The sequence below is a fragment of the Artemia franciscana genome, chromosome 7 (genome assembly GCF_032884065.1).
Source record: "Artemia franciscana chromosome 7, ASM3288406v1, whole genome shotgun sequence".
In the NCBI taxonomy this organism is placed as follows: domain Eukaryota; kingdom Metazoa; phylum Arthropoda; class Branchiopoda; order Anostraca; family Artemiidae; genus Artemia; species Artemia franciscana.
In genome coordinates this window covers 35089306-35115536 of record NC_088869.1, presented here as the reverse complement: position 1 = coordinate 35115536, position 26231 = coordinate 35089306, and the positions used below count along the sequence as shown (strand labels likewise).

General features: G+C 33.3%; 1 protein-coding gene across 1 annotated transcript in view; it reads left to right on the top strand.

The window, feature by feature from the left end:
* The window catches only part of LOC136029202 (pinopsin-like), an 84425-nt gene extending 62165 nt beyond the window's left edge, over positions 1-22260 (top strand). The window contains exons 5-6 of the mRNA XM_065707350.1: positions 3341-3571; positions 21728-22260. Of these exons, the coding sequence (XP_065563422.1) occupies positions 3341-3571; positions 21728-22036 (540 nt within the window). The 3' untranslated portion in view covers positions 22037-22260. The remainder of the gene's footprint in view (positions 1-3340; positions 3572-21727) is intronic.
* The last annotated feature ends 3971 nt before the right edge of the window (positions 22261-26231 follow it).

Below are 26231 nucleotides of genomic sequence, written 5' to 3'. Positions count from 1 at the left end.
CAAAGAACTTTAAACTACCACATATGCACATCAATAAATAAATGAAACCCAAAACAAAACAAATAACAATAAATAACGGAGTCAAACTCAAACCGAGCAGAAATTAACATGAGTAGGGCTTACAACCCCTATCCTTCTCAAGGAAAGAACATAATTTGCGCTTTACTGAAAAAAATTATTTATTGTTGTCTCTTTTACAACTTTAATAAATAAAAAACTTATTAAATTAAAAGGAATACATATCAGCATGTATATAGGCATACTATACTAACAATGCATATTCATTCGTATTTTTTTTAAAAGTTTTTTGCAAAATATTTTTTATCCTTGAGAAGACATAGAGGTTGTGAGACCTACTCATATTATTTTCTACCTGTTTTGAGTTTGACTCGGTTATTTTTTGTAATTTCAGTTCATTTTTGGTTTCATTTATTTATTAATGCTGATTTTGTGGTAGTTTCACGCTTGGTAAATTATTTGATTTTATTTTTGCTCGTTTTTGTTTAATGGATTTCTTTACTTTTCTTTGAAAGACTTATTTTGCTGAAAATATTTTCTTCAATTTACAACTAGATAGGTCAAATTGGTTGTAGTTCGGTCATAGAATTTGTTATAGAATCTTACAGAGTCAAGATCCATCCAAAATTACAAGCAAATGAATAGTGTGATACCCGGTTAGAATAGAGCTTGGTTCAATCATGAGATTGAGCATCCTGTGCTGGGCATGGGGGCTGGGAAAATTAGAGGGATTAGGGGGATTAGGGATTAGAGGGATTATATATATTGCAGCACTAGTGATGAATCTGGCTTAAAAAAGCCAAGTGCAAACGAAATTCGCCTTCACCTACAAGAAAGCTTGTTTACGCTATACTACTGCCATCTGCAGCAGCTCATTCCTGAAAATTTTAGTAAAAGCCAAGCACCAGCACATACATTTATGATTGTTTAATGTATGTTTGGAATTTATTGCGTAATATTTTTAAATTCACCAAGTAGCGTGTTTGTTAAACAGGTACTTTTCTTCACTACCGTTCGAAAAGCACCTACTTCAATATCACTCCCTTCCCCCCCCCCAATAAAAATACTATAACTACGCCCTTGCCTGCCACTATAGCGATTACCATTACTACGACAACCACTACTATAACTTCTACTGGTGGAGCTACTATTACTATTTTTATCACTGCTATGACTACAGTGACTAAAAAAAGTAAAAGGTTCCGCAAATATTCCTTATATTAGCAAATAATAAACTCTTATAAACGAAGCTATTCGAAGAAAATTAACTAAGGTACAATAAACGGTACAGCTACATACATTAAACAGTAGCTACATTATACATTAAACGGTAGCTACATTATATGTGATCATAAATATCGTCAAATGGCTATTCAATGTGCCAACAAGCACAGTCACTATCCATAAATAAGCACAACTCAGAAGGAAAAGAAATTCAATAGATTTTCAGTTCAAACTTCAAACGAGCATAAACTACCAAAATAGGAGTACATCTGAAGCCCCTATGCCTTGTAAAGACCAGACCGTCATTTGCGCTTTGATTAAAGCAAAATACACTTTCAATGTTTTCTCTTTTATGATATTAATAAATTAAAAATTGCTGAGACTCTCAGGAATGATGATTTATCAATATATTAAACTGTCAATCTCCATTTCACTGGTTCTCATCAGTAGATTTTGTTATTATGGTGGTTTACTTTTTCTTAACAAATAAAAACGCACAAATCGAAACAAAAATTGTGTTCAATAAACCGCAGATGATGGTTTTATCTTTAAGGGGTATGTGGGACGTTAGCCCCACTAATATTTGTGGTTGATTTTGTTCGTTTTAAATATAATGTCATATTTGTCGTAAATTCTCTTCGTTTTGGGTTTCACTTAGTTATCAAGTGGCACAAACCGGAAAATTATAATATCACCAATCTGTTTAAAATTATGAGGTAGCCAATTTGTTTAAAATTATCAAAATATTGTATTTGGAACTTCCCATTTTCAAAGGTAGTAATGCTGCACGGTGACGTATTCATTCTGAAAGAATGGCGTAAATCGTAATAAATTAACAATTAATATAGATTTGTTTTAAAACTTTGTTTATTCTTGATATATGATAAATTTATGTAGAATTATGTATACATGTGCACTATCTATGTTGGTCATTTTGTAGGCGATGGATGTGCCTGAGACCTCAATAATTGTATTCTTATGCCCACATTTCCTAGCTCCTGGAAAACAACCAGATAATTACAGAAGAAGCTCTAGGCAGGTGGGTTTGATAACAATAGATACATCAAAAGATCAGGTTTTTTACTCTGATCCCAAATATACAAAATTCACATTTAATTTAATCATAACCGCTAAAAGCTACGAGTTTCAAAAAATTTGCTTGATTTTTGAAAAAGCCACGAACTAAAAGCCACCCCCTAAAAGCCAGCCACCCCCTAAAAGCCAAGAACTCCTAATGAATACCTCACCATCGATTCAGAATATTTGAGAACCCCACTGGAGACGTTTCAAGCTCCCATATGCAAAAATGCGGAATTTATATTTTTGGCCAGATGAAAGATCACGGAAGCATGTTCATTTATTTTTCCTGGGATGATTGTATCGAACTAATGATCCCAAAAGAGCGTGAATGGGTTCAATCGAATGGAAATCAAGAGTTCTAGTGCCCTGTCCAAGTAACGAAAAAGAATAGAGAACGACTGTTAGGGCCAAAATCCTGATTCGTAACACAAAATGGTAGAAGCTTGCACTATCCTCCTGCACAGTCCCTTTAGCTACTTCCGAGTGTTGCTAGAGAGTTTAGGACTTTTTGAAGTTCTTCGATTACTATCTTTATATTAACAATTCTCAGAAAAAAAAAATATATACACACATCTACTGCCAAAACTTTTTGGGAATATGAAGGATTTCTTATCTATTAAAAAGTAGTTAGAAAACTAAGCAATGGGGTACTTGAAAGTGTTGAAAATCATGGTAAATAACTCCGGATTCCTTAATGCCTGTGTTACAGTTAATCTTTTTTTCTTTTTTTTTTCACAAAACGGATAATATTTTCTTTGTTTTATTTACCACCGTACATAATCAGTTATTATGCTTAAATAATGGCAACTGCTTAAAGAATAGATTGTGTAAGTCGTATGTCTATTTGCAAATACGGAACATAAGAAACAAGTGCATTTAAAGTACACCATTCTCGCAGTCTTGTCTGGTAGATAATGATGATCGATTTTTCGTTTTCATTATTCGTTTGTATGATTTATATGAGTGCTTTTAGGGAAAGTTACACTTGGTCTTAATTTATGGTATGTTTAAATTTTAGAAAACAAAAACAAATCGCACTAAACTACAATCTCGGCTTACGATAATGATTGGCATTATGGTCATTACATTTTTATTTTCATGGACCCCTTATGCAATAGTATCCCTGCTTGAAGCGTTTGGCGACAAAAGTAACTTGCAGCTTCATCCATCATTTGTTACAATTCCATCACTTTTTGCAAAAAGCTCAGTTATCTTTAATCCTCTTGTCTATGCGGGATTGAATACACAGGTAAGTCATACTGATATTTTTAATTCAAATATTATTAACATAATATAAAATTGATGTTATTGACTTTATTCTTTAATGAATATTTTTGTCTATAAATAGTTTCTTTTACAGACTATCTTCAGGAAGGAAAAAATCAGGGCCAAATTCAATATACTGTTCAAAATAATTTCTTTTTAGCTCGATACACACAGCCTAATACTTTTTAAATTTTTGGATCCCTTCCAAATAAAAAAAAAATTGCCTGAAACTACATTAAGTGATCTTTTAATTAAAGATTTTCGTTTAGGAGACTAAACTCTTTCCATCAGGCCACTTTCTCTGGTCATAATCATCTTAACCAGCAGGCATCAAAATGTTAATTGACTGAAAGATCTAACAGCAAAAGCCTAACCCCACAAAATGGGAAAATAATTAATGCTTTTATTTAAATCCCACAGTGGTTTGTTACCCTTGAATATACATTTCTAATTTATTGAAATATGTACGAAACATAAAAACATAGTACAGTGTGAACTGTCTTTTTTTTTGGTCATCAACAATTTTTTATGATAGGCTCAAATGTTGTTGCGGCCACTCGACTGTGGTTATCCCAATGTTTGTCTGTCAAACGATTCTTCTACTTATTTGTGACGAAATTGATATTGAAAGATGAAATCTCCCACAGAAATGTGTAGATGTACATTGCCTTCCTTAGTAACCAACCAACCCTAGTAAGACAAAATATTGTCATTGCTTGAAGTTAGTGATTTTAGTGAAAGGTTGCTTCAAGAACTAATCAGTTGGATCTCAGCTACAGCATTTTCTTCTTCGAAATGATGCATGCCACAAATAAAGAACAGTAGTGACGGCCCTAAACTTCCACGACACAGATAGAGGGGGGGGGGTAAAATTGGAACTACTCAAAAATCTGCAAGAACCAGGGACAAAACCTTCAGGGCCCTCCCATGTAGGAAACCTTCAAGACAACGGGTCCTAGAAGTCAACTCCAAAGGGTGTAAAACATCCAATTTAAGAATCATAGAAAGCAATTCCAACGAAAACCCTACCGACCAGTGCGTGCCAAAGCAACCAATTCCAACGGGTCACTAGCATCCAATTTCACCGGGGCCTTAGAGTCCAATCCCATCGAGGCCCTAGCCACCAATTTCAACGGGGGCCTTAGCGAGCATTTCCAACAGAGTCTTAGCAGGCATTTTCAGTTTGGCCACAGCAACCAATTCCAACTGGGGAGCCCCAACGGTCGATTCCAACGGGACCCTAGCATCCAATCCCAACGGGGCCCTAGCATCCAACTTTACTGAGCACCTAGCAACCAATTCTAACGGGGGGCCCGCTAGTCAAGTAGAGAGTCCCCGCTTGTAACTGATAATGAAGTAATCTTGCATGATATGTTAGCTTCATTGCCGATAATTTAATCTTGCGTGACGCGTTTTGGTTTCTGAACCTATGTAATCTGGCGACAATAGAATCTTTTACCGTCAGTTGGCTTACTCAAGACCTATTTTGGTCAAATTACCTCAGGAATATATACATAGGATATTTCCTGTTACGTGATCTAGACAAGTCATTGTTTTGATTCACAAATGGCTCTGTAGAATTCTGTTAGAATACGAGCAGTGTCAATAATTTTTGGTGATAATTTGTTTGTGTCTTCGTGTAAGAGACTAGTTTAAGAGGTATTGGGTAGAAAATCCGATAGAAGTACGGTAGTATTTTCTGGCAAAATTTTGGTAGAATTACGAGTACTCTCAATAATTTCCGGTGCTATTTTGTTTATGTCTTCATTTAAGAAACTAGCATCAGTGGCTTTGGTTAGAATTGCGGTAGAATTTTGGTACAATTTTGGTAGAATTACAAGCAATGTCAATAATTTCTTGTGAATTTTTGTTTATATCTTCATTTAAGAGACTAGTATCAGTGGCTTTGGATAGAATTACAGTAGAATTATGGTACAATTTTGTTATAATTGCAAGTAATGCTAATAATTATTGGTGACAATTTGTTTGTATCTTCATTTAAGGGACTAGTATTAGGGGGATTGGGAAGAATTACGGTAAAATTTTGGTAGAATTTTGGTAAAATTACGAGTAATTTTAATAGTTTCTGGTGATTATTAGCTTATGTTTTCATATAAAAGAATAGTATCAGTGGCTTTGGATAGAATGAAAGGAGAATTAAAGTAGAATTTTGGTAGGATAGGCAGTGGGAACTTGTTATTTCATTGTTAGATTGTGAGGTTTCTTCATTGTGATTGTGATTTCCAATGATTTTGTAAAAAATTCCCCTTTATTGTTAAAAAGGACATAGAATTAAAAAAAAATTCCTTGAACAAGCCTTTTCCTTATCCCGTAAAAATCAAGACCAATACATAGAAATCCAGGTGAAGTCATAGAAATCAAGATCAAACTATAGAAATCCAGGGCAACCGCTAAATATCAAGACCAACACATAGAAATTATAACCAATGCATAGAAATCCACATGAATTCATAAGAATCAGGTGCAACCATAGCAATTCAGAGCAAACCATAGACATAAATACCAATCCGAAGAAATGAAGAGATCAATATATAGTCATTCAGAACAAACCTTAGAAATCTTAACCAGTGCATAGAAACCTACTCCAAATCACAAAAATCAAGACTATGCTTCAAGGACAATCTCTAAAAATAAAACCAATACGAAGGAATCAGAAGACCAATGCATAGAAATCAGGAGACCCATGCGTTGAAATCCGGACCAAACCATAGAAATCAATAACAAACTTTGGAAATCTAGATAAGCCCATGCAAATCAAGAGAAAGGTGTAGTATAAATGGGAGACAGTAACAACGGCAATCAAAGGGATAAAATTAACCCTTGACTGGGCTGCCCACTTAATTGAACAATCTGTCTTGGCTTTTTTCTACAATTGGCCATGACTTTGACTTTTCCCACAACTATTCCCTTTTTTTAAATTCAAATGTAGAATTCAATATGTAGAAATAACAATACGTAAAAGTCCAAAGCGATCCTTGGAAATCAGTACTAATACATAGAAATCAAAACCAAACCATAAAAATTAAGAACAAACTGTAGAAATCAATGCTAATACATAGAAATCAAGACCAAACAATAGAAATCAGGACCATACTATACAAACCACAACTAGCCTCTAAATATTATTACCAATGCATAAAAATCCTAACGAATTCATAAATATCAAGATCAAACTGTAGAAAAAGGCCATTCTTTTAAAATCAGAACAAAGTCATAGAAATCAAGACCAAACTGTGAAAATCAACAGCAGCCCCATGAAAATGATAAACAATACATAAAAGTCCAGACGACCCGCAAAAATCAAGAAATCAATGTGTAGAAATCTAGAACATTCCATAGAAATAAAGACCAATACATAAAAATCAAGACCAAACCATAGCAGTTATGACCAACTGTAGGTACATAGAAATCCAGACCAAACGATAGAAATTAAGACCAAACTGTACAAATACAGACAAGCCCATGGAAATCAAGACCAAATCGTAGAAATCAAGAGATCAATATGTAGAAATCTAGAGCAACCCTATAAAAATCAAGACCAATACTTAGAAATTTAGAGAGATAGATACTAAAACGTCCAGAAAACATCAGTAGGTTAGGAAAACCTAACCTACACACTATAGGTTAGGTTAGCTTACATGACATACCAGCTAACCTAACCAACCATGTGTAGATTAGGTTAGTTTAACCTACTAGCACGTAAAAAAAGGCTGAATCTTTAAAAATGGTGTGAGTCTGCATGAAATACCCGTAGGAACCACATTGTTTTTCTAGCTGTTGAAACAAGTCAACTGAAGGTATACAGGCTGCGACACGCTGTTCAAGGGTACCTGGGTTAGTCATAGGTTGATTGTTGGGTCCCTTATTGTGGAAGGCTGGTACTGAGTGTTTGCCCGTCTCTATGTCTTTCTTTGTGTATTTGCGTGTCTGACTGTGTGTATTTGCCTGTGTTTTCCCTCCCCCCTCTCTCTCTCTCTCTGAGCCTCTGTGTCTAACTGTGTGTTTGGCCGTCTTTGTGTCTGTCTTGGCACGTTTGTATGTCTGACTCTGTGTTTGAGTATGTTTTTGTCTTTTTATCTCCGTGTCTGTATGTCCAACTGAGTGTTTGCCCGGGTCTTTGTGTGTTTTTGGGCATTTGTGTGTCTGACTGTGTGTCTGACCGTGTTTTTGTCTCTCTCTCTCTCTCTCTCTTCGTCGCTTTGTGCCTGACAGTGTGTTTGTATGTATTTATTTTTGTCATTGCATTGTGTGTCTGACACTTTATGTTTGTGTGTGTTTTTGTCTCTCTTTCTTTCTGTACCTGTGTATTTGACCATGTGTGTTCCTGTCTCTATGTCTGTTTTTGTGTGTTTGTATATGTGTTTATGTGTGTAACTCTGTGAGTCTGTGCATCTTTTTGTCTCTCTCTCCTTGCCTTTATTCCTTACTATATTTGCCTGTCTCTGTATCTGTGTGTTTTTCTGTCTTACTGAGTGTGCCCGTCTTTGCTTTTTGTCTCTCTCAGCGATTTTTGTGAGTTCACCTGGATTTCTTTGAGCTGTTCATTATTTCTATGGGCTTGTCCTAGATTTCTACATATTGTATTGACCTTTTAATTTCTTCGGACTGGTCTTGATTTTTATTAGTTCGTCTTGATTTCTAGTGTCTGGTCATGGTTAGTATTCATTGATCTTGATGTTTAGATATTGCCCTTGATTTCTTCAGATTTTTGTTTTAGTGGTTTACCTTGATTTCTACAGTTAGTCTAGACTTCCATGGTTTGGCCTTGATTTTTATGTATTGGTCTTGATTTCTAGGATTGTTCTGGATTTCTACATATTGATCCCTTGATTTTTGCGAGTTCATATGAATTTCTATGCATTTATAATGATTTCTGTGGGATTGCTCTAGATTTCTATATATTAACTTTCTGATTTCTTCGGATTGGTCTTGACTGTTAGAGTTTGGCGTTGTTTTCTACAGTTTGGTCTTGATTTTTATGAGTTATTCTGGAATTCTAGGTCCTGGTCATGAGTTAGATGTAATGGTTTTGATTTTTAGTTGTTGACCTTAATGTTTTCGGATTGGTCTCGATTTTTAGAGGAGGACCTTGATTTCTGGAGTTTGGTCTTGGTTTTTACGTTTTGGTCTCGATTTCTAAGCAGTAGTTTGCAATGATTTCTAAGGATTTCCTGGATTCCTGCATGTTAATTTCTTGATTTCGACGACACAGATTTGATCTCTTCAGTTTGGTCTGTATTTCTAGGGTTGACCCTAATTTTTATTATTTTATGTGGATTTCTTCACATTCCTAATGATTTGTATGGATTTGTTCAGATTTCTATGCATTGGTCATGATTTTAATGAACTAGTCTTGATTTTTGGTGTTTGGTCCTGATTTTTTTTTAAATTTACTTGGATTTGAATCCATTGGTCCTGATTTCTCGCGATTGTTCTGGATTTCTACATTTTGGCCTATTGATTTTCGAGAATTGGTCTTGATTTCTATGGTTTGGTCTGGATTTCTATGCATTGGTCTCTTTATTTCTATGGTTTGGTCTGGATTTTATGGCTTGGTCTGGATTTCTACATAAGAATCTTTTGATTTCTTGGGGTTGGTCATATTTCTTAGAGATTGACCTTGATTTCTACAGTTTAGACTTGATTTTTAGGTTTTGGAGTGAATCTCTATGCACTGGCCATGATTTTCAAAGATTATTCTGTATTTCTAATTATTTATGTTCCGATATCTTTGAATTGATGTTGATATTCATGTTTTGGTCTGGATTTCTAGAGTTTGCCCTGATTTTTATGAATTTTTTCCGGATTTCTATGTATTGTTTATGATTTTTATGAGTTCCACTGGATTTCTATGCATTGGTTATGATTTCTATGGGATTTTTTTTGGTTTCTATTGACCGGTTTTGATTTTTGCAGCTTCATCGTGATTTCTATGGTTTGGTCCTGATTTCCATGTATTGGTGTGATTTCTAACGATTATTCTGGATTTCTACATATTCATCTCTTGATTTTGTGAGTTTGTTTGGATTTCTATGAGTTTACCATAATTTCTATGGGGTTGCTCTAGATTTTTACATATTAAATGCTTGATTGCTTTGTTTTTGTCGTGACTTTTAGAGGGTGACGTTGATTTCTTCAGTTTGATCTTGATATTTACGAATTTTTCCGGATTTTTAGGACCTGGTCATGATTTATATATACTGGTCTTGATTTTTAGATGCTGATCTTGATTTCTTCAGATTGGTCTTGTTTTTTGGACGTTTACCTTCATTCCAAGAATTTGGTCTTGATTTTTATGGCTGGGTTTGGGTTGCTATTCATTGGTCATGATTTCTAGAGTTTGGTCATGATTTATATAGTTTAGCCTTAATTTCTCTGTATTGGCCGTGCTTTCTAGGGAATATTTTGGATTTTTACATATGGATCTCTTGATTTCTACGGCATGATCTCGATGTCTTTGGCTTGATCTGGATTTCTAAGATTGACCCTAATTCTATGATTTCTATGGATGCTTATGATTTCTATGGATGCGTCCATATTTCTTTGTTCTGGTTATAATTTCTATGGGGTTGCTCTAGATTTCTACAGTTTGGTCTTGATTTTTATGATTTTGTCAGGAATTTAAGATGATGGCCTTGATTTCCACAGTTTGTTCATGATTTTTATGAATTTGTTAGGATTTCTATGCATTTGTCATTCTTTTAAGAGCTTATTCTATATTTCTACAGTTTTGTTTTGATTTCTATGGTTTGGTCTTGATTTCCATGCATCGGTATTTATTTTAAGGATTGGTCTGGGTTTCTACATATTGATCTCTCGATTTTAGTGAGTTCATCTGGATTTCCGTGTATTAATAATGATTTCCCTGGGGTTGCTCTAGAGTTCTATGCATTGATCTCTTGATTTCTACGGCTTGGTCTTGACATTCATGGAATTGTCTAAATATCCATGGTTCGGTCTTGATTTCTAGAGTTTGGTCGGTATGTATATGTATTGGTCATGATTTCTACAGTTTGTTCATAATTTCTATGGCTTTGTCTTGATTTCTAAGGTTTGCTTAGGACTTCTACATATTGATCTCTTGAATTTTCCGACTTTGTCTGGATTTCTATGCACTGATTATAATATCTATGGGTTGCTCTTGATTTCTATAGTTTGGTTTTTATGACCATGTCAGGATTTTAAGAGGATGGCCTTGATTTCTACACTTTGGTCTTTATCTTTATGAATTTGTCGGGATTTTTTTATGTTGATCTTGGTTATACAGTTTTGTCGTAATTCCTATGGTTTAGCCTTGATTTCTATACATTAGCTTTGATTTCCATAGTTTGGTCTTGATTTTTATGGTTTGGTTTTGATGTTTATGTATTGTTATTGATTTCTAAGGATTGTTCTGTTTTTTTTTTTTAATATTGATCTATTGATTTTTGCCGGTTCGTCTTTATTTCTATGTATTGGTCTTGATTTCTATGGGGTTGCTCTGGATTTCTATATACCGATCTATTAATTTCATATTTTGCTGTTTTAGTAGTTTGCTGTTTATTTCTACGGTTTGGTCTGGACTTCTATGTATTTTTTCTTCAATTTTTTGCTTTGGTCTCCTGATTCATTCGGATTTTTATTGATTGCCCTTGATTTCTACAGTTTAGTCTTGATTTTTATGATTTGCAGGGGATTTCTATGCATTAGTTATGATTTCTAAGGACAAATCTGGATTTCTGCATATTGTTCTCTTAATATCTTCGGATTGGTTTTGATGTCTATGGTTTGGTTTGGATTTCTATGATTGGCCTGATCTGTAGTTTGGTCTTGATTTGTATTACTTGACCTTGATTTCTATGTGTTAGTCTTGATTTCTTCAATTTGGTCTTTATTTCTACATGTTGTCGAATAAGGAAAAGGCTTATTCAAGACAACATTTAAATTTTATGTCCTTTGTAACAATAAAGGAGATTTCATAGAAAACTATTGAAAATAAGCAGAAGGGGCTTGAAATGCCAATGAACGCCACAATTTAACAGTGAAATTGCAAGTTCCCGTTGCCTATTCTACCAAAATTCTAAACTAATTCCACTGTAGTTCTATCCAAAACCACTGATTCTAGTCTCTTAAATAAATAAATAAACAAATTGTATATAACATGTTTTACATAACATGTTTGTATAATTTCATGACATTAGCTGTAAAGTTAACAGCATTGGCTTTAGAACAGTCAGAAATGCTTTGGGGGGGGGTAAAATTAAGATTTAAAAATTAGCCCCTATGAGCTATGCCAAGTTTTGATTCTACAAGTAAACTAAAACACAGTGTATAATTGTTTTTCTTTTACTACAAGGATTTAGAAATTTACACATTGAAGCAATATTTAATGTTTTGCTACTCGTCAAAGGTATTTATCAAAGAATTGATGGAGACAAAGTTTGATGTAATTAATACAAGTACCATTAGGGTACTTGTCCATTTTTCATTAGCTCCTTTTCCTAAGGAAGGGGAGTATCCCTATTAAGGCTATAAAATATTGTGGTAAAAAATCCCAACTATCTTTTCCCCTAGGCTGTATTGTAATCTTCAAAACATTTCAGATTTTCAGTTAGTTTTCTAACTGTTTTCTTTAACATTACAGTTTATCTGTTCCTCTCATGATGTTCATTCCTCTATACAAGTTTCTTTACATTTCGTATATTTTGAAGTGTCATACTGATCCACAAAAATCCTCTTCGTTTTAACTTCTGTGTTCTAAATATTCAGATCAGGTATTTTAAGTTAGCTACAGTGAAAATCAGAAATTAGTATACTACTCGAGAATTTTGTTTTGATATATGCAACAGTTTTCAACTCGTGTTTGTGGTAGCTCTTAAGTTTATATTCCTTTGGCCATTTACTTGTGAGCCCAAGGGTAGTTAAACTACTCTTTTACAATGAGGAATATACATAGAAATGAAAAAATACGCTGATTAAATACTTTAAATACTTATTAAGAAAAAATAAACAGGTGAAGAGGCAGTTTATTGTTACTCTTTATCACTTCTATTCAATATATTTGAGAGATCTCCAAAGCTACTTTTGATATAGATCTAATTTTTTTTCTATTCGGAGTAAATTTTGTTATTGCATTTGTAAAGAGGTATAAATGCTAATCAAAAGGTAGATTATTTTTTTCAAGAGTAACAAGAGTACTGCTATTCTTGTTCACTTCTATTTAATATCTTTGAGAGATTTCTAAAGCTTCTTTTGATATAGATCTAATCACAAATTCACAGCCTGATCTGACCTCTAATTTGAAACGTGCACCGGAGATATATACGTCATAGCTCAGCTTGAAAAAGCGAGTGAAATGCAACTTACAAGTTTTAAATTAGTACCTTTAATAAGTAGTTGCAGATTAAGGCAGGCTACTGATGCAAATGATACATCTTGCTTAAAAGATGTAATGATGTAATATCAAGCTAGATTGATTGATTAGGCAAAAAATTTAATTATTTTTTCATAAAAGATACCGATTGATCTTTTCCTGTGGTGGCGCAGTGAATTTGACCTTAGCTTGGTAATACGAGACCCAGAGATCGAATCACGCTGCACGAATGGACTGCACGGCTGACGCAAGGACCTTAGTAGTCAAGAAGCGTCGTTAATTCTTAAATAACCGATTGATCTTGAGTGAAGATGATAGCACATAAAATGGCTGTAAATGTGCAAGAATCAGCTTCCAAAATTAAATGAATTGAAACTTGCGGATTTTGAAATCTGCAGCTTGCAAAAACAAGTCAATTGCAATTCGAAAGTTTTAAAATTACAGCTTTCAAGTAGTGATTTCAGATGTAGGTACTGATGCAATGTGACACATTTTAGTGTAAAAGATTGACTGGTGTTTATATCAAGCTAAATTGATTGATTATAAAAAAATAAAAGGATTTTTCATGAAACAATATGAAATGATTTTGATTAAACTTGATGGCACATGGAATGACTGTAAATATGCCAGGAACTGGCTGGTAAACGTAAATGAAATGAGACTGGCAAATTTTGGATTTGCTACTTTCAAACAGTGATTTCCAATGTAAATGTCGATGCAAAAGGACAAATTTTCAAGTAAAAGACAGAATAATGTTAAAGTTAAGGTATATTGATTGGTAATGTGAAATATGAAATCGAGTGTCATCAAGGATCTATATTGGTTTGGCACTATATGAGTGGGGGAGAATATAACATACATTAGCTTGCAAACATAAATTAAATGCAACTTGCAATTGTTCAAATTGACAATTTGATAAACTGATTTCAGTTGTCTTTATTGATGCAAAAAGGTTGATTTCAGCTGACAGCCGCAAGTAGCGGATGAATTGACATTAAGAGTAATAAAATTGATCTTGGATGAAAATGGATAATATTATAGGAAAATATTTACGTAAAACTTGGTTTCCATCAAGCTAGACTGATTATTTATGCAAAAGATAAAATAATGTTTCATCAGCGAAGGAAGTGTTGATACAAAATTGTAGATTTTGCATTTGTTGCTAACCTGTTTTTGCAATGTGATTCACGGAGTATTTACATCCTTGTCATCTGCCGTAAACATCAGTCCACATCAATTTGTAGTTTACGTAAATAGTAAACATACATATCATTGCCTCTTATATCCCGAGATTAAGGATATGAAGATTCCAATGATGCAGTTTTAACTTCGATGTGACACCGATTTTCGTGAGCCTTAAGCTTATGAGTTTTCTTAAGGTTTTCTTAAGTATTCTTAAGGGCGTTTCAACTTTTCGTCAAAGTGAAGATGAAGATATTTCAGGGAGTCAGATAATACCATGTTTCACTGAATCAATTATGACACCAAATAGCCTTGTCACAAGATGCATGTGTTATATATCAGCTGCATATAAAGATGCAGTCTCGGTCAAAAATTACATTATATGTTAGTTATAGCTTTTGTTGACTTCAAAAGGTAATAAACGTAATAATTTTCTTTCCAGTTGACCCCTTAAAACCCATCTATAGTGTTTTGGCACCTCAGCAGCAGTGTTAAAAAAATTAGGGGATAATAACAAAGAGGGGACATCACTAGTTCCCAGACGAAAGGAAGTTAATTTCCTAGTTTCTGAGGATGACTTTCAGCAATGGCGATTGCAATGTGGCAGTTCTCAGTTGATCCGACACCATTATATGGGGTTTCAGACTATTTTTGGAAATTTCTATTTTGCAACAAGCTGTCATCGTTAAGGTTAACAAAACAATAGTTACTATTCCTGTGGAAACTTCAAATGCCAATTCTTCCTCACTTGACAGTTTTTTACCAAACATATTCTTGAAGCGGAGTGTGATTTAAACATCTTTGTGTTAGGCATAATTTCATGCTGTTTAGATTCATGCTGTTAAAAAAATATATTTATTTCGTTTCCATTTAACGCTCTTTACAAATATCATAACACTGCCATTATAATTGTGTCTCAGCCCCACCCACCTTATAGCTTACTATAGTCTCTGGCTATATGAAAAGAATTTTCAGATTTTTTTTTTTGGATTGAAAGCATTTTCGTTTCATATTTTGAGCCAATTGTTACCAAAAAATAAGCACAAAAATAGCACAAACTCACAAACCACTCAAATTTTGAATAAACTTGCCCTTACAGAAATAAATGAAATTTCTGGAGCAATTAAGCCTATTCAATAAAACAATTCCTTCTAGATACTTAATCTGCCATTTACATGTGCATATTTAAAGCTTCATAAGACACTAATTGTTCAACGAATACTCAAAGTTAGTATATATATATATATATATATATATATATATATATATATATATATATATATATATATATATAAAGCAAAGATTTCATTATATCTTAAACCTATGTAAAATATAACGAACTTCTGGAGAAGTGCAAGAAAAACTGCAACTCTGTTTTACTAAGACAACATTATTCCAGTTAATGTCATCGACGGTTAACCGAGGTAGGAATAGCCAACCTCTTTCGTTTTTTATATTAAGTAATTCTCCCTTTTCTGTTCAACCAAATTCAAGAATGATGAGAATTCCTTTTCGATGCAAAACCTTCAATTAGGTTTTCAAACAGTGAAAGTAACTGAAAGTAAGGAGCGACATTAAAACTTAGAACGAATAGAAATTACTTCGTATATGAAAGAGGCTGCTTCCTCATCAACGCCCCGCTCTTTACGCTAATGTTTTTTACTGTTTTAAAAAGAAGAATTGAGAGAAAGAGTCAAACTTTAGCGTAAAGAGCGGGGCGTTGATGAGGAAGCAGTCTCTTTCATATACGATGTAATATTTGTTCGTTTTAAGTTTTAATGTCGCTCCTTACTTTCAGTTAAAAAAACTTGTTTTTTTTTATTTCCTTTACAAGACCGCACTGCCTTTCTGTAATTACTAAACGATTACGTGTAAAACTACAGATCAGTCTCTTAGTTCCCGGTTCGTGAATGATCCGGAAACTATTTTTGACCCGAAGGCAATTATTTTTTTCTGGAAAAATTTGTCTGTTTTAATTTTAATGCTTTAGTTTTTCTGCTGATGACGACCTCTGGTGTATTTGGTCGAAATACCCAGATTTTTGTATCTGTTTTTACTGTCTAATAAAAGGACTCATCCCCATTTGTTCTTTTATTTGTCGGTGACGAGAGCCTCTTACTGGGGGAAGACATTATTCCTCATACTTCTTAACATTGTCAAACAGTTCGTGGTAACGAACTGTAGTAAGGAGCGATCCGGCTCAATAGTAACCAAAACTCTAAAAAATTGAATAGCTACATCAAAAGAATCGCATTTTAATGCTGATTTTAAATATATAAGTTTCATCAAATTTAGTCTTAGCCATCAAAAGTTACGAGCCTGAGAAAATTTGCCTTATTTAGGAAAATAGGGGGAAACACCCCCTAAAAGTCGTAGGATCTTAACGAAAATGACACCATCAGATTCAGCGTATCAGAGAACTCTACTGTAGAAGTTTCAAGCTCCTATCTACAAAAATGTGGAATTTTGCATTTTTTGCCAGAAGACAAATCACGGGTGCGTGTTTATTTGTTTGTTTGTTTTTTTTTTTTCTTTTTTTCCCAGGGGTCATCGTATCGACCAAGTTGTCCTAGAATGTCGCAAGAGGGCTCATTGTAACGGAAATGAAAAGTTCTAGTGCCCTTTTTAAGTGACCAAAAAAATTGGAGGGCATCTAGGCCCCCTCCCACGCTCATTTTTTCCCAAAGTCAACGGATCAAAATTTTGAGATAGCCATTTTGTTGAGCATAGTCGAAAATCTTAATAACTATGTTTTTGGGGATTACGTACTCCCCCACAGTCCCTGGGGGAGGGGTTGCAAGTTACAAACTTCAACCAGTGTTTAGGATAAGATAAGATAATATTTATTTCAACAAAACGACTATCACAAGCCCAAAAGGGCCGAATTCGCACTTCAGCGTCAGTACAACATCATAAATTGCAATCAATAAAAAGTCAAACGATAAAAACTCGTAAAGTTAAAACAGGGAAAACAAATTTAAACAAAAATGTAGCTAGCAAGAATTACAAAGTTTGCTATTGCAAAATAAACACTCAAACTATAAGATAAGAGTGGAGTGAGAAAAAAAAAGAAAAAAGAAGGGGGGGGGGGTATTAATTTAAAATTTCAACTATGTGAGGGATTAATGTTCTTAGATAAGATAAGATATTTAATTTCAAAAAATAACTATCACAAACCCCGAGGGACGCATTCCGGAATTCGCATTCCAGAGTCATAAAACCATAAAAATAAAAACACATCATAAAAATAGCACAACAACTAAAAAACTGGTTAAACAATGTCAAAAACAACTAAATCAGAAAGGCAAAGCCATTCATTTGTCAAAAAAAAGAAAAAATTAAACGGCAATATGTCAGAAAGTTGAAAAGGTAAGTCGTAAAACAAAACTAAAAGAGTGAGATAAAATTAGCGTTGAAAAGGTTTAAAAGAGAACATATAAACAATCGGTGGGAACAAACGAATCAAACCAACAACTACCTAAAGCACCTCACATGAAAGAGAAAAAAAAACGGGGGGGAGGCGAAACTAGTTGGCTATTTTATTTATTTTTTCTGTGATGAAGGGGACAAAGGTTTTTTATATCTGGAGGTAACGCAACGAATGGGGGACAAAACTGGGATGGGCTCAGAAACAGCTCGAGGCTGTTGTAACCTGGATGGTGAGTGACGTTTGGGGGAAATACTTGCCGTCCGAGGGTTCGTTATTGCATTTTTTGAAAAACGGAGGCACAACGACGACCTCCTTCGCTCAAGGGTTTCCAAACTAGCTTTTTTTAGGAGCAGAGAGTAAGGCACCTTGCCTTCTTTGAAAATTATTTTCAAGGCTCTTTTTTGTATTGACTCAATTTTGTCTGATTCTTCACGGGAGATGCCAGGGTGCCAAACTGGACAAGCATATTCAAGATGCGGACGGACAAACGACGTGTACAACCTTAAGGAGTGAGAAGGGGGGACGCTATATTTATTTAGGAGCTTAAGGAGGGCGATAGACGCATTAGCTTTATGGATGATATCTTTAACGTGGATATCCCACTTTAAATTTGACGAAATTGTGACCCCAAGTAATTTAACCGAGGATGCATAAATTTCAGGAGGGATAGGATTAAGAAAACAGGGCGAGGATTTGAGGAAACAAATCGGCATTATCATGGACTTAGAGGAGTTTACGGTCATATCTAGGTCCAAAGCCTCACTTCCAATTTCATTGAGAATACTCATAGGGTCGCTTATTAAATTTCTGAAGCAACTTTCAACAATCGTTAGGTCATCAACAAATTTCCAACGGTCAGGAACTTCCTTCGCAAGGCTGTTAACCATGACTGAAAAAAGGAGGGGGCCTAGGAGAGTTCCTTGGGGTATGCCATTGTAGATAGGGAGAGGATTTGAGTAATGGTTCTGGTATTTAACCACCTGTGATCTATTCGTTAAAAATGAGGCAACCAATTTTACCAGTAAGGGATCGATATTGAACTCGCTTTCTAGTTTCTCAATTAAAATATTGTGGTTAACAAGGTCAAAGGCTTTCTGAAGGTCAATAGAAATTAAGTTTAGCCAGGAATTAGGTTTTTCGAGGATTTTCCCGATGTGGTCAATAAGAGAAACGAGGTAGTGGGAAGTAGAAGTTGATTTTAGGTTTCCAAATTGTTTCAGGTCAGTAAGAGGTAGGATTTTTTCCTTTAGCAAATCTGCAAGGAATCCTTCATACAATTTTGAAAAAATAGGAGTAAGCGTAATAGGCCGAACACCATCAAAGCCAGGCTTTCCATTTTTCTTTTTCAAAGGGGTAATAAAACCCTGTTTCCAAATTGTTGGAATTTGCCCAGACTTAGTAATTTCGTTAAACAGGACAGACAAGGGCTTAGACAGGAAGTCACCGAAGGCTCTAATAAGGGGAAACGGGATATCCAAAGGACAAACACTTGTCTTTCTTAGTTTATCAATTCTTCTTTCAATCTCAGACGGGGAAACAGTCGGGAAAAAGGGGGATGGGGCTCCTGTTGATAATTGGATTGGCAATGCTGGAAGGCTCTGGACAATGGAAGCGAGAAATTTATTTAGATTATTTGCAGTAACATCAGGGGGCTCTGGTAAGTTGAAATTAAGCTGGTCAAGACTCCTGCCACACAGCTTTTTAACCTCGGAATACCAGTTTTTTGGCTTATTAGTGAACAATTCTTCGATCTTATTTTTGTAGTATGATCGGGCCAATTTACGAATTTCTCTTTTAATTGATTTTGTTAATATATTGGCTTGATCGAGTTTACCATTCTTAAACAGCTTCAATTTGGTTCTAATTAATGTTTTTATTGTTTGATTAATAAAGGGTTTGTCACTTGAGCACCTTTTAAACCTTTTTTCTGGGAAACAAATTTGATATTTATCAATTAGCTTTTTATGAAACGTGGCTGTTTTCTCATCGAGGTTTTGTAAACTATAAATGTCGGACCAATCTTCAGTACTCAGCCACATACCGAAAGAAAGAAGACCAGAATTTTGAAGAGGGCGGTAAGTGCTATAAGCTATTGAGAAAGTATGCTTAAAATTTGAGGAGGGGGACAAAAGAATGGAAAAATGATAACTCCCACCTAATGGGGGCAAAGTTGAGGGAGGGCTGTAAAAATTATACATATTAGTTAAAATAACATCAAGAGATGTATTTCCCCGAGTCGTCGGTGTTTTAACAATTTGCTTTACTTTAAGTGAAGCACAAAAGGAATCCATTTTAAGGTCGTTGGCATCGCCAACTAAAAAAAGGCCAGCATTGGGGTACTTAGAAATAACAAAATCAGCACTTGCCTGTAATTGCTGGACAAAATTACGTTTTGACTCGATATTTTGATTTGGGGAATAATAGAAAACAGCTATTGCAATAATACTAAATGGACGAGGGAGTACTTTTGGTCTAACACTTAGCCAGAGGATTCCTTGGAGAAATATGCCATGGGGGAAAAAAATTCAATGAAAAGGGCGCAGGATTTTCTAGCATTACTATAAAAAAAAAACAATGAAAAAATAAACATGAAAACGTTTTTTCAAATGAAAGTAAGGAATAGCATTGAAATTTAAAACAAACAGAGATTATTACGCATATGAAGGGTTCTAAAATACTTTAGCATAAAGAGCGAGGTATTTAGGAGGAGATAAATACCTCACTCTTTATGCTAAAATATTTTTAGTGATTTCAACTATTTATTCTACGGCCTATTTGATTCAGGGGTCATTCTTAAAGAATTGGAACAAAACTTACGATTTAGTGTAAAGAGCGAGGTATTAACGAGGGTAAAACCCCCCTTGTACACATAATAAAAATATAAGAATATAAAAGTTTGTTACGTAAGTTAATTCTTAAGTTACGTATATTTTTTACTAATAAAAACGTTCGTTGAATATTAAAAGTTCTAGTAGCCTTTTTAAGTAACCGAAAAATTGGAGGGCAGCTAGGCCTCCTTCCCCACCCCTTATTTCTCAAAATCGTCTGATCAAAACTAAGAGAAAGCCATTTAGCCAAAAAAAAATTAATATACTAATTTCATTTCAATAATTTATGTGCGGAGAGCCAAAATCAAACATGCATTAATTCAAAAACGTTCAGAAATTAAATAAAAAAAACTAGTTTTTTTAACTGAAAGTAAGGAGCGACATTAAAACTTAAAACGAACAGAAATTACTCCGTATATGAAATGGGTTGTCCCCTCCGCAGTCCCACGCTCTTTACGCTAAAGTTTTTAGTTGTTTTAAAAAGTAGAATTGTGGCAAAGAGTCAAACTTTAGCGTAAAGAGCGAGGGACTGCGGAGGGGACAACCCATTTCATATACGGAGTAATTTCTGTTCGTTTTAAGTTTTAATGTCGCTCCTTACTTTCAGTTAAAAAAACTAGTTTTTTTATTTAATTCCTTAATAAAACGTAGAAAGTGAGAATGAAATGGGAATGAGGCTTTCTTAATAAAACAAGCTGATTTTTATTTACCTTACTTTTACATATACCTGTTTATTCAAAGATTAATAACATACAAATGGCTTAACTTGTTGTCAAAGTTGGTATACCTATGAGAAGTCATGCTTTCCTTTTATCTGAAACCTTGCTATTATTGAAATCTATAAGGAACTCAAAGAGAAAAGTAAGTACAACTATTTCAAAATTTCACACAGCCTCTGTCTCTTTTTTGGTACTTCTCTTCCTGTTTTTAAATTTTAATGCTACAGCACCATTGTTGCATACTTTTGGTCTACCTAGGTGTTGAATTTTTAAAGTAACCGTGATATTTGTGGACCATGTTTGCCACCCTGATGTTGATTTTACTTGATTCACAGGCTAAAAGTTCTTTCCATGCTGTACTTTATTCAGTTCTGTTACAAGACCTCTTGAACATGTTTTAAAGTTGTACGTGCGTATGTGTGTAATTCGCGTTGGTATGTGTTTGAGTAAGTTTGTATGAAGTGTGTGTGTGTTCTGAATACTCTTTTTGATTACCCGGCTAGATATTGGAGTTTATTCTATTGTGAAACTATTAATTTTATATGTGCAAAGTAAATTTTCGATAGGACTGAATTTATCTTTTAACATATCACACGTATTTTCATAGTTTCAGAAAGTTTGGAGAAGAATTTTCCACCTTCCTATCAAAAATCAAAATGCTCTCAGCAAAGAAGAAATAACAGATAATTCCATACCACGCTCTGAGCAAGAAAGTGACGGGCGATCATTCAAAGCAGACTTTCAGTCAAAAGTTGCAATAAATCTGGAGGGCTCTCAGCAAGAACCTGAAGATTTTGTTGAATTAGAGCCTTTTTGGCAAGACCACAAAACTGTTTTAATATATTCAAACGATACAGTCATAGTGTTGAAGCAAGGTAGTAATACGTCTAGTAAAAGTTTTGAAGCTCAAGTTTAGTGATATGCAATCTCTTTTAACGATTTTATTACATATATTTATTTCATCAGTAATTTTTTTCAATAGCTTATTGACTCTCTTAGAATAATCTCTTAAGTTAAACAAACCAGTAAGTAATTCCAACCTTCTCATTACACCTGATTGCAGCCATGCTGGATACAAACTTTTGAGCTCCTCATTTCAAAGCTAGTAAAACGGAAGGTAAGGTAAGGAACCTTACCTTACTTTTAGTAAGGTAAGGAAGATTCAGTTTTACTTAAAAAAACAAAAACAATTTAATAACAGTCATCATCATCACCTTTTAAGATACATATCCTCAGGGATACTAGCAAGGGGAAAGGACAAGGGCCAACTTCCCCCTAGAATTTGTAAATCATCATTTATATATTTTTCCTAAAAAAAAATTGAAAAAAACCTAGGTTTTGAAGTATTGTGTCTAATTTGTCTTCATTTAAAAATGAATACTTTTTTTTACGTCCCCCTCCTTACATTTTTTCGCAATTTTGCCACCAAGCCTTCTCTACATTCTAAGTAATATAAATTTAATTTCACCTTATTAGGCAATATAGCGCTAGAAAAAGAGCTGAATATGGCTCTAACCAATCAGTACGAGTGTGACTCCTTAGCATCAGTATAGTCTAGTTTAAAACATGATGGGTCAAAAACAACTTCAAAATAAAATAGTATTCATATGGAAGTTTTCAGTTGCCAAATTGTGCATTTTCAATCGACTAATCAAATAAAACTTAACATAAAACAGTTTAATTATTTGAAAATTATTCTACTTCTTTCTTCTTTATTGGTTAGTCTGACATTTATGCATAGCAATTTCTGTTCGTCCTAAGTTTTAATGTTGCTCCTTACTTTCATTTAAAAAAAACTTGTTTTTTATTTAATTTCTCGACGTTTTTGAATTAAGGCATGTTTTGATCTTGGCTCTCCGCACATAAATAATTAAAACGAAATTTGCACATTAATCAATTGCAATTAACCGGAAGATTTTGAGAAAAAAGGAGCGAGGGCGGAGGCCTAGTTGCCCTCCAATTTTTTGATTACTTAAAAAAGCAACTAGAACTTTTAATTTTGACTCTTTCTCTTAACTCTACTTTTTAAAACAGCAAAAAACTTTAGCGTAAAGAGCGGGGCGTTGATGACGAAGCAGCCCCTTTAATATACGAAGTAATTTCTGTTCGTTTTAAGTTTTAATGTCGCTCCTTACTTTCCGTTAAAAAAACTGGTTTTTTTTAATTTAATTTCTGAAGGTTTTTGAATCAATGCATGTTTTTGATTTTGGCTCTCCGCAGATGAATAATTAAAACGAAATTTGCATATTTATTTATTTTGGCTATTGGCTTTCTCATAGTTTTGATCGAATGATTCTGAAAAAAAGGGAGCGGGGGAGGAGGCCTAGTTGCCCTCCGATGTTTTGGTTACTTAAAAAGGCAACTAGAACTTTTAATTTTTTACGAATGATTTTATTAGTAAAAGGTATACGTAACATACAAATTATCTTACGTAATGAACTTCTGTATTCTCATGTTTTTATTACATATATGAAGAGGTTCACCCCCTCGTCAGTACCTCGCTCTTTACGCTAAAGCTTAAATTTTGTCCCAATTTCTTAAGAATAACCCCTGAATCACAGAAGCCATAGAAAAAATTGTTGAAATTACTAAAAATACTTTAGAGTAAAGAGCGAGGTATTAGGAGGAGGTGAGCCCATCATATGCGTAATAATTTCTGTTCGTTTAAGTTTTAATGCTTCTCCTTACTTTCAGTTGAAAAAACTTTTTCATATTTATTTTTTCACCGTTTTTTTTTAAATAATGCTAGAAAATCCTGCGCTCCCTTTAAGAAACTTTTCTTCCCCCATGACAAGTTCCTCCAAGCAAAGTTTCCCCAACATATCCCCCTCTTTCAACCCCCTTCCTTCAACCTAAAAATCCCCCAGAAATTGTCTGTACACTTCCAAACAGCCATTACTACATGTAAGCACTGGTCAAAGTTTGTAACTTGTGGCCCCTCCCACGGGGACTGTGGGAGACTAAGCCGTCCCCGAAGGCATAATTATAAGGTTTTTCGACTACGCTGAATAAAGTGGCTATCTCAGAATTTTGATCCGATGACTTTGGGAAAATAATTAGCGTGGGAGGGGACCAAGGTGCCCTCTAATTTTTTGGTCACTTAAAAAGAGCACTAGAACTTTTCATTTCCGTTAGAATTAGCCCTCTCGAAAGTTCTAGGACCACTGGGTTGATACGATCACACTGGAAAAAAAAAACAACAAAAAAAACCATTAAACACGCATCCGTGATCTGCCTTCTGGCAAAAAATACAAAATTCCACATTTTTGTAGATAGGAGCTTGAAACTTCTATAACAGGGTTCTCTGATACGCTGAATCTGATGGTGTGATTTTGTTAAGATTCTACTACTTTTAGGGGGTGTTTCCTCCTATTTTCTTAAATAATGCAAGTTTTCTCAGGCTCGTAACTTTGATGGGTAAGATTAAATTTGATGAAACTTATATATTTAAAATCAGCATTAAAATTTCGATTCTTTTGATGTAGCTATTGGTATCAAAATTCCATTTTCTGAGTTTTGGTGACTATTGAGCCGGGTGGTTCCTTACTACGGTTCGTTACCACGAACTGTTTGATAACCCAAAAGAATACCCTTTTTCAAACATTAAGTTCCAGTATTCTTCTCCCTTAATTGTAAAACTTCTTACTTTTGTTATACCATTTAAAAAAAGCATATCTCTGATGCAAATCAAATTTGTCCATGTTCGTGGGGATTTTTGGAGAACTTTCATGGGATGAAACATGTAGTAGAGAGTAAGGCATGTAGTATAGTTTTGGGAATTTTGAGATTCATCTTACTAAAATTGGATCAGCTGATTCCCCTAGTTGCCAAAAATGCTAGATGGCTGATGAAAATAGAAGGCATGTAATGGAATAATATGTAGCCGGCGTCAGATACCGGCTGGATACGTTTGATAAGTTAAATGTTAGGCAGAAAACTGTTGTTGCGAAGGGTAAAGTCCATACAGCTGGCTCGGTATAAGATGAGGATGGAGAAATCTCACCCATAGTCCCCAAACCGTTTATTAGTTGTTTTTAGGAGGGGAGGGGGGGTTGAAGCAATATACCCGAGTGAGCTGAGCTTTGGCTGGTGGGTCCTTCCATATTATTAACAATAATAAACAAGATAATAAAAACAATAATAATATATATAAATATAATAACAACAATAATAATAACAATTAATAAAAATAATAATAATAATAATAATAATAATCATAATAATAATAATAATAATAATAATAATAATAATAATAATAATAATAATAATAATAATAATAATAATAATAATAATAATAATAATAATAATAATAATAATAATAATAATAATAATAATGATAATAATAATAATAATAATAATAATAATAATAATAATAATAATAATAGTAATAACAATAATAATAATAATAATAATAATAATAATAATAATAATAATAATAATAATAATAATAATAATAATAATAATAATAATAATAATAATAATAATAATAATAATAATAATAGTAATAACAATAATAATAATAATAATAATAATAATAATAATAATAATAATATAATAATAATAATAATAATAATAAATAATAATAATAATAATAATAATAATAATAATAATAATAATAATAATAATAATAATAATAATAATAATAATAATAATAATAATAATAATAAATAATAATAATAATAATAATAATAATATTAATAATAATAATAATAATAATAATAATAATAATAATAATAATAATAATAATAATAATAATAATAATAATAATAATAATAATAATAATAATAATAATAATAATAATAATAATAATAATATAATAATAATAATAATAATAATAATAATAATAATAATAATAATAATAATAATAATAATAATAATAATAATAATAATAATAATAATAATAATAATAATAATAATAATAATAATAATAAAATAATAATAATAATAATAATAATAATAATAATAATAATAATAATGATAATAATAATAATAATAATAATATTTATAATAATAAAAACAATAATAGTAATTTAGTTGAATACTACTTTTGGAGTAGTGTACATCCAATTTAATCAGTTATTATTTCAGTTCGTTTTGGTATCCTCTTTTCC